The 10,143-nt window shown below is 32.6% G+C and overlaps 1 protein-coding gene across 1 annotated transcript; it reads right to left on the minus strand.

Annotated features, from left to right (window-relative positions):
- Positions 1-382: 382 nt before the first annotated feature.
- Positions 383-2,233, minus strand: LOC133329474 (uncharacterized). The gene is made up of 5 exons (XM_061537948.1): positions 2,143-2,233; positions 1,840-2,080; positions 1,317-1,399; positions 627-1,249; positions 383-568 (listed from the first exon to the last, which is right to left on the minus strand). Exons 1-5 carry the CDS (start codon positions 2,231-2,233, stop codon positions 383-385), a joined length of 1,224 nt encoding a protein of 407 aa, XP_061393932.1.
- Positions 2,234-10,143: the final 7,910 nt, after the last annotated feature.

A 10,143-nucleotide genomic window follows, 5' to 3' on the forward strand; every position in this document is an offset into this window, starting at 1 on the left:
AGTCCATTCATAAAAGTATTATGTCAAGAATTTTCGAACTCAACTGTTCTACCAATGAAACAAATATTTTCTCAAATAAGGAAGTCATGCACGTATGTAATTTCAATACATATATGTAGGTATTTCAAAACGATAAAGGTATTACCGTTTTACTTTCTTTCAGTGTCCCCCTAATGTTTGGTTCAAATCAACGTAGTGATGAGGATGGTATATTGGGAATAGCTATAGAACCAGACGATTTAAGAGACTATTTTTGAAACATTTTTAAGAAACAATGGCAACTACTGAAGCGAGATATTTTGCTGATCAAATTATCATATTAGCCCTGTTATAAATTTCTTACATTTTAGATTTTGGTATTGCAATATTTTATACACAATTTTCAAAAGTCTTGTAGTTTTTGTTTTAAAGCACTGGTATGATAGACTTCCCTTTGCAGCCAATATAACAGTTCAGCGTGGGCTTCCTTGTTATTCATGGACACACATTCGATATTTTTCAAATGTTCCAAAAATGTTGCCTTCATATAACGTTTGATACAAGGCATTCCACCCAATTCGCGTAGAAGCTTAAATAAGAATTTCATGCGTTTGGGATGAAAGTTAAAAGGTTTTGATCATACACACCTGAAGACAACACAACTGCATCTTTTGATTTGTGGTATTCCTTACTATATCGGTTACAATCGAAGGCAGATCTGTGAATTCCCGACATCTCCACATAACTGGTTTGGATAGAATGCCATTCATTAAAGTAAGCACAACATTTTCATAGGTATCCAACTTTTCAACGGGATCATTGAGTATGTCATACATTTCTTTGACGCCATCAATGGCCATAAAACGCTTCCGGCCTTCATCCGAACCACACAACATACCAAAACATTTTAAATCGAACCGATGGTATTGAAATAGCCGTCCTTTTATTCGTTTATAAAGTATTTCAAAGAAACCACATTTTATTGCCTCATCGGGAATATATTGCAGAATATGTTGCAGATGTAACCACAATGCTTCGGGATAATATGGAACACATATATCAGGCGAATAAATATTTATCAGTTTATCCAAAACATTGTAGGAGTTTATTAAAACCACTGCTGCGGCATGTTGTTCGCTGAGCAGAGATAAAATTGCCGAGGCTTTTATCATGTGCATATCACGTTTGGCAGCTATTTCATAGAGTTGATCCAACAAACGATTACTACGTACTATTTGATAGACACCATTCAAATGTTTTGAAATGTAATCTATGGAACATTTTTATAAATTTGTTTTATTCTTTCCCCACATTTCGCTAATAAATCTTTGACTTACAGAATATTGTTAATAGGCAGTCCAAATGGCGATATTTGGATTCTTCATATTTCATCCGAATGCGTAAAAAAATATTTTGGCATCTACAAAAGATGAGAAAAGATATATGAAACATCAAGTGTTATTGACGACATAAGTCGAAAACAGACATATGAGATATCCATAAGACAGAAATTTCTGGGGAATCGATTTTATATAATGCTCACATTCCAGGCCTAGGCTTAAGGAATAAGTATGGAATATTTTATGACCAAACTCTGTCTCTCAGAAGATGGTTTTAAGATAGCGAAGGTTTAAGCAATCCGTTTCGACAAACAACTTTTGCAGAGTGTTAACAGGTCAAAAATATTTTATAAAAAAGTTGTTTTTGATGCTTAGTTTCTCAAATTTAGCTTAAACAATCCTTCTTCATACTTTGACTTTGGATATATAATATCACCAATAATATTGGCGACCCCATCCCCCTAAATGGTGTACAAAAATTCAAAATCTTCATACGTACTTCATTAAGTTAAACACTTACCTCCTAACAATTTGGAATTGTGTTATTGCCCTTTGGGCATGTAAAGGATTTCGAACGTATTCCGATAATGAGTTGATGGCCCTGAATTGTGTCGTGGCATCATCACTTCCAATTTCTTTCATAAGCTTGGGCAATGCTCTAAGGCCATAGGCCAGTTCGGCGCGATCATCAAAAAACGTCGACTTGTTGTTGTGGCAGCCGTAATATTGACACTGATTGGGCACTATTTGTTCTACTGGCACTAGAACGTTTTATGGACTGTGTAAAAATTTACATCTATCTTATATTCAAAGCCGAACTTACATTTTGCAATCTCATTTATTGTTGTTGGAGTTAAAAACTTCAATTGCGACTGCAAATAATGGTTGCGACACTTTTCATATTTTTTCCACATATTTTCCAATGTTTTTTTTTTATATTCGCACAAACACACAAATCTAAGCAGCACAAGTTTTCACTTGAAATATTAAAAAAAGTAAAGGGAAGTAAATTATTTGAAAAAAGCTGTCGTCATAGAAAAATAAAAGAAAACTATACTGACATGGCGCAAAATATTTCAAGAGGTTGCCATACATTTACGAAAAATAGGCTTTATTTGAAAACGTCTTGCTTCGACTTGCGTATCCCTAGCCAGTCTTCTTCTTACGACATTCGCCAAACATCGACTTCGAAATCCCTAGTTCAGTTGTTTTTCGTCAGTCAGTCAGTCGTATTTTGTTCTTTGTTGTGTTCGTGTCGTCCGTTCAAATCTCGCCTCGTATTTAAAAGGGTTTCATTTTATTTTTTTATTTGCGAAAAAAGGAATACAAAGGAAACCGAGCTGTAAAGTAAAAAACGATAGCAAAGAAAGAAAACAACAAGTCTATTGCAATCTATGTATAATTTGCGAAAACAGCAACAACAATTAATATTTCATAAACAAATTCGAAAAAAAATATTTAGAAATACCCTCGAAAATGTAAAACATTGTTCCAGAATTAGAAATTTAAAAAAGTGATAGAAGAAAAATTGGAACAAAAACAACAATCACTGCCCGAAATTTTTTTATAATTTATTCGTAGTATTAATGAATTAATAAATAAAACTCATCGGCTGGCTATACAAGAACTCAGAACAGCGGCAAAGCAACAACAACAACTGAAGATATGTCACTAGCAAGACTGGCGAGGTAAGTTGTTGTTTTAGGGACCAACATTGAACGCACTTTTAATACCAACATGCCCGATAGGAGAACTAACTTCAACTCCTTTTCTGTCTTGTTTGGACATGTAAATAATGAAGGCTTGTTGCAGGCTAACAACAGGCATTTCAGTGTGTTTAGACCATCTTCAACAGGGCCGATTTAATCTGGTTACAACAACAACATTCTACGAAATGAATCATTTGCTTTGGTATGTTTGTTTATTTTTCGAGACAGAGAACAACGACAGGAACGTTAACAGGACTTGATAGTGTATCGAGGTACAATGGCACAATGCGGGAAAATGTTAAACTAACTGCCCAAAATACATTTTCGAACGCGGAGGATGTTCGTTCACCATAGTTAATATCATCACATGTTGAATTGGAAAGATCAAATCTTAAAAAATTCTTCCCAAAAATAAATTCTTGACAAAATACACTTATTAATTAAGATTGTGAATACATCCACGAAAAAACATTAATGGAATTTTCTTAAAATTAACTTATAACGAAAGATATTCCCCCCATCAGTGTCGATAGGCCTTCAATATTTTATGAAAAATAATTACATAAAATATTGCACTGCTCTGAACAAGATGTTTTATTTTGAGTTTACGAATACTGCAAGAATCCACAAATTTTTTATTGTTATCGTAGTACAAATTGGTAGATTCTTGCAAACTACATTTGTATACGTCATTGTCATCAAAGATTAAAAGGAGCGATCTTTTTTAAAAAAGAATCAAATTTCAGAACATAATTTAATGTTTAAAGATTATTTCATGCAAAGTAAAATCATTTGGATTCCTTTACCTTCAACCAACTATCATTCCTCTGTTCCATAATCTACACGAATCTTTTTCTAATCGGAATTGTATCAATTCTAAATTTAATTAGTTTTACCACTTTTTGAATATGGAAACCAGACCATTTATTCTGAACTACATAAGTAAACCATGATTTTTTTTTTTTTTTTTTTTGAATAAAATATCATTTTTTATATATTTTGTGTATCCAAACTGATGCGTATAATTAATTAAATACTAAATATTATGTATACGCAATATTTACAATATCGCAATATCGGCCTACAAGAGGACCCGGTGTTCTTTGTTGTCGAATTTTTGTTGCTTCCATTATATCTCTGATTTTGTAATTTCCAATGAAAGGTTAGGGCAGCCAGCCATTACACGAAGACAACCGTGGCAGTAATGGATGTCATTGTACTCTGCTGCAGCTAACCACCGCATGGTAGTCACACTCATTTCTGTAGCGGACTGACTGCTGTGTGTTGATGACACACATTGATGAGTATCTGTTTTGGTGCATTTCGTGTTTTCCACAGTATTGTTACTATCATCGTCATTATTCTCATTCTCCTATTGTTGGTGTTGTTCGCTTTTCTGGCTGGCTGGCTGGCTGGCTGGCTATAGACACACTGGGTTGGGTGCAGAGTACATGCATGCACACCGTCGTTTGGCATGTCATTCCGTTTAACCACAACTCACGAATATCGATCCAATAGAGTGGTAGTAGAACACAAGAGTAGTTGCTTTTGCAATTTTGTTGTTGTCGTCTCAAAATCTAATCGATGAAACAAAACCCAAATCAAGAATAATTTGCATTTGTTTTCTTTTCGGTATGTTCCACGAATTGCTTTTGATGATTTACGATGTGACTAATAATTAGCACCCCAAACGAAATGGAAAACATTTTATTTTCTGATTTGTTTAATAAATTTCAACAAAACAAAACACACGCCAACAACAATGGTTCAATGAAAAGAAATTAAACAAAGTATTGAAAACAATAACGAAAAGCAGCTGCCATTTCTATCAAATGTTGATTGTTATTTGTTTTATTTGACAAACGTTTTCCAGACATAGAATATAGCAATTTTCTGTTCTATTAGTTACAAAAGTCACGACGGTTCAGGCTGAACCTAGATCACACAACTGGTCGTGCGGTATGATCAATTAACAACTTATTTTTTTTTTTTCTGGAACAAAGCATGTGATTTAGAAATAATGAAAATGAAAAATAATAACATTTTTATTTATTGCCTTTCATTCATACATTTATTTTTGTTCGAAAAAGTGTTAATCAATAATTATTAAACTTCAAATTTAATTTGTTGTTGTATTATGTTTATATGTATATGAACATACACACACATATCGATATATAGAATCGTTAAGGTTTCGTTTTTTATCGTCCATTAATAAATTGCATTTATTTTTTTTTATCGAATTGAAATGTGTACATTCATGTGATGTGGAAGTTATCAATTCTACACAAATCAGAATATCCAATATTTAATTATGTATATTATTTTTCGAGAAGGCATTTGATTGTCGAAAAATATTCTAATACCTTTTAAGGTATGTGTAGCTCTAAAACGCTAATTTTGACAAATATTTGCTATCTGAAATATAGGGTTTGTCACTTCTACAACGCATTTAAACATAAAAATATAAAATACATGTTTAATTAGCAACATGTGGTTTCGTATGTACATACATATATAATACTCAAAATGCTATGATTTGTAGCTATGCTACGCATTGATTTTAGACAAACCATACATTTTACGAGTTAACTAAGAATACCAGTTAATGTTTATAAAATATTTAACGATAAAATAATGATTGTTCGTTTTTTGTGAAAGTAGAAAATATTGTTTGTTAACCTATATGGTTTTGATTTGAATATTAATGGTATAGTGTAGCCCAAGATTGTTACGATTCCTGAGTTTTACCACTTCCAGTTTTGTAAAATATTGGCAAGAATCTGTTTTTTATTCAATTCTATGTTTTAGTGAAACCCATACATAAACCCATTTTTTGTTTTTAAATTCTCTCCGCAAAATCATTGTGGATATTTAGAAGAGGAATTTCAACCACGCTCAAAATTATGTATTATTCAGACGATCAACATAACAATCATTTGCAAGAATTGCCTTATTCTTGTGAAAACATCTCTTAGTGTTAACACTGACCTATGTTATGTTGAATTGTTATAAAAATAAATTCCTATCTATTTAATGATTACGCCAATAATAATATAATTTAAAAACTAAACAAAACTACTGCAAACTCGAACAAAATAAACAAAACGGTGACAGTTGATCGTCCGTCGCACAGGCGGTCTGAACAACGATGGCAACACTTCAATGAACTGTAATGACTGATAAAGAAAACTTCAATTAATATTAAATGCTAGCTCCGATGAATGTAGTTGTCAATGATGTGGAGAAGTGGCCACTGGAGTGCCTCGAACATGCAAATACAAAATGCGAATGTATTTATTTCCACTGGTATGTGTGTGTGTGTGTGAGTGCGTGATGATGTGACAAGTGCTGCAACACGACTGCATTTAAAATCCAGAAGAGAAAAACAACCGTCAACGACATTTTAGAGATAAAACACAGTGTTGTTCGATATCAGCCATAAGTCAGCCAGCACCAATTCAGCAACCGGCCATACAGACATGTAACAACATAAGATGACTGTCGACTAGTTTACAATTTAAAATTAACTGTGAAAAACAACTTTTTTTCCTTTAAAATGGTGAAGTCTGCGATTGTGCGATTTTATTTGCTTCTAAAAATAGCATTTATATACAAAAATAAACAAGATTGATGCGAAGTTTATTTGTTGACTGAATGGGTGGGGTCATATCAGTAATAAATAAAATATTGTAATTTTCCCAAAGATTTAATATTATTCAAACTTGTTTGATATTGAAACTACAAATACATTTCAAACATATTTGTATTGCTGATGCCAGACTATTTCAAAATGGTCTGAAAAATTAAGAACTCGTGTTAAATGTGCATGCTATTTCATTTTGCGAAATGTTCGGCCTAATTGGTAAAGTTGTAATTTATATTACAATTAATAAATAGCTTGGTTATTATTAAATTAAAACTATTCGTTTTTTATGGGTTTGTTTATTCAATTTGGACGACCAACAACCACTCTAATGTGCAAACAAGTTTGGTAGATTATGAATTCATACGAGAGCCGTACGTATTTATCTTTACGAAATAAACAAAGTTTGTTTTGGATGCAAAACAACAACAAGAATAAGATTGTTTTTCGCTTTCGAAAAATAAAATTGCGTCTCGGATAGGTAAATACAATGTTGATTCGAGCCATAAAATACTGAAAAAACAAAAACACGAATTTCAAAACGTTAAAACAAACAACATCACCAAAAAGACAAAGAGAATGAAGTGTTAATGGCTAATTTTGGCCAAAATATTAATACCGAGCTATGTTTGTTTACTAATTTCTACTGGTAGAAGTTCTTGGTGAAGGCAATTAACATTCAAAACACACTACGTTTGTCACAAATTCAATCACACACATACACGTATATATATATATATATATATATATATTCCACAACAAATAGTTATTGCAATTGATTCACTATTTGCTGGCCGGCATTGTATTGCACTTCTCTCTGTATATTCTAGTCTCGTATCAATATTTTGCATGCACCGTCGTTGTCTAGCAGTTTGCATCGCTATGGTGACTGTTTTTATTGTTGTTGTTTGGGTCGTTTCCCTTTGCGGATAAAACTGGCGAAAACCACTTTTAGGCGGCTGAATACCAAAAAAAAAAAAACACTGCAGCACACAATGCCGTCGTCGCCGACCATCTCTTCGATCCCGAAGTACCTACCAAACGATCGGTCTACGGTCTAAATGAATGATCTATGAAATATAACAACAAAAACAAAAGCCAAGAAATTGAATTGAAATTGAAATAATTGAAAATGTATGTTGATACATATGTACATACATCAACGCGAATGAATATATGCGCTCCAATTGGGGTCGGGTTTAGAAGAAAACAGAATTATTTTTCTTTTTGTTGTAAATATCGAAATGCTCTATTTTATTATTAGATGTCACAACATTTGTTGTCACGTGTGTGTATGCGTCGTGTGTTAATGGGGCACAATTGTCCCAGTATTGATCACCTTCTTGTCCATGACTATAGCAAAAATTGGCATCCACAAGCAAAATCAATGGAATTTATAATTCCATATATTATTGATGAGCAAATTGTTGATTTTCGGCTGCTTATCGTATAATGTTCGAGGTGTTTTTCGAATGAAAGAAAACAAATAAATAAATAACAATTTAATTGTGTACATATATAAATATTTGTTAGTTTAACAATGATTTTCATTCATAAATGAAAAGTGTTTTTTTCGTTTCTTAGGAAATAATTGGCAATACAATTTGTTGTGAAAAAATCCATAATAAAAATATGCTGAAGTGTATTAATAATTTGCATCCTCGTTAAAGAGTTTTAACTGTATTCTCTGCTTGGCGTGCATGCTTTCAGAAAAATGCAATGATAAAGATCACGTACACCACACCACCGCCCTAAATTGATCGTTGTTTATAAACTTGTGTTGGCCATTCTGTAAACAGAATTTTCTCAAGCATTCTCTCCATCCGGACAAGATTCTTCCAAACAAACGTGACGCAAATATAATTCAATTATTGTGATATTCTATAATAATTTAATGTTTAATTTAGATACATGCCTAAAATAAAAATTCAAATGTAAATAAATGAACGGTTTGGACAAGATTAGATTAGAAACCCGTAAAGAAATTATGTAACACAATGGTAAATAAAAAAAGTATGAAATGTTTCTCATCAATCAATAGAGAATCGTCAAAAAATAAATGAAAACAAATAAATTACATTGGAATTGTTGTTCCATAATTTTAAGAAATTTCTTGAATGATTTGAGCAAACTGTCATCGTATACGATCCAATTACCGTAAAATGACGGTTAAAATATACCATCCGATATACATATGTATGCACATAAATCCTATAGTTATTTTCTCAAACTACATCTCTTTGCCCATCTCCCTCGCAAGATAATTTCTATGGAGGCTTTAATTGTCATGATATAATTGAATTTCACAATTCAATTTACCGCCAATAATATAAGACAAACAATTTAATTATTTGTGGTTTAGATTGTAGGAAGTGCGACATTCTAAACGCTGCAGAAGTATACATTTGTTGCAATACTTTTGTGAGGAGAGGAGGTCCAGAAAAAAATATAATTTTTAACTAGATATGCAATAGCTGGATTTTCTATCAAAATTCAGGGAAATTTGAATTCTTTATGGCGAATTTTTAAAAACTTCTAGGTAAGATCTTACAATTCAATCATACTGTGCATGAACACACATACTGTGTTGTAATTACACACAATCTTGTCTATGCGCAATATTGGTTGTGAAGTATAAATAACGATTATAGGATTTTATATTTAGACGTGCCCCCAATAACAAAAGTAGTTTTACTTTTTTATTTGCATTACTCTTATACGAGTGGCCAACGGCCACAACAATTGATCAAAACAACAACAAATGCCTAAGCACAGTCACAAAGTCAATGGACTCTCCACAACTGGTGCTGTATTTGGCGGAACGAAAGAGTGGGCGGCAGTAACCGTTTGTCGTCATTTGTGGTTTCTTTCTCTATTGTTTGCAGCAGCACTCAAATCACACGAAATCTTGAAAATGAAGCTGTCGGGATATTATTCAATATAACTCAGCACGAGCGAGGCAAACAAAGAAACGAGAAGGAAACTGAAGCAGAAAACACCGCAACCAATCAACCGACTAACCACATTACGACGCATGCCATGCCAAATACCACAGTAGTAATGGACACAAATTATATGGAGAATGCATTCAAATCGTGCCAAACCAGAGTCAGAGTCATTGACAGTAAAAACTTGTATACGTTCTTTTTTAAATGTGTGACATTAGGTAAAATATATTTAAATGTTAAAACTACAAATTAAAATCATTTAACCATTCCTTTGAAATGTTCTCCAAACGATACCTTCCGATGAGAAAAAGTTTTTAACCAAAGTCCAATTCCCACCCTCAACCCTATAAATTAATTTTCTCCACATATATTACATTAATATATAATGTCATGTCATATAGTTCCTCAACGGAAATAATACAATTAATTGAATAAACGCACACGTCCCTGTAGACAAAACAAATATCTCGTCCAGTTACAGTGGCATAAAGCAATGAACTCAAACGGCTTATTAAGGCAAG

Source organism: Musca vetustissima, unplaced genomic scaffold (assembly GCF_032173495.1).
Source record: "Musca vetustissima isolate MV318-11 ecotype Yass unplaced genomic scaffold, APGP_CSIRO_Mvet_v1 utg6568, whole genome shotgun sequence".
In the NCBI taxonomy this organism is placed as follows: Eukaryota; Metazoa; Arthropoda; class Insecta; order Diptera; family Muscidae; genus Musca; species Musca vetustissima.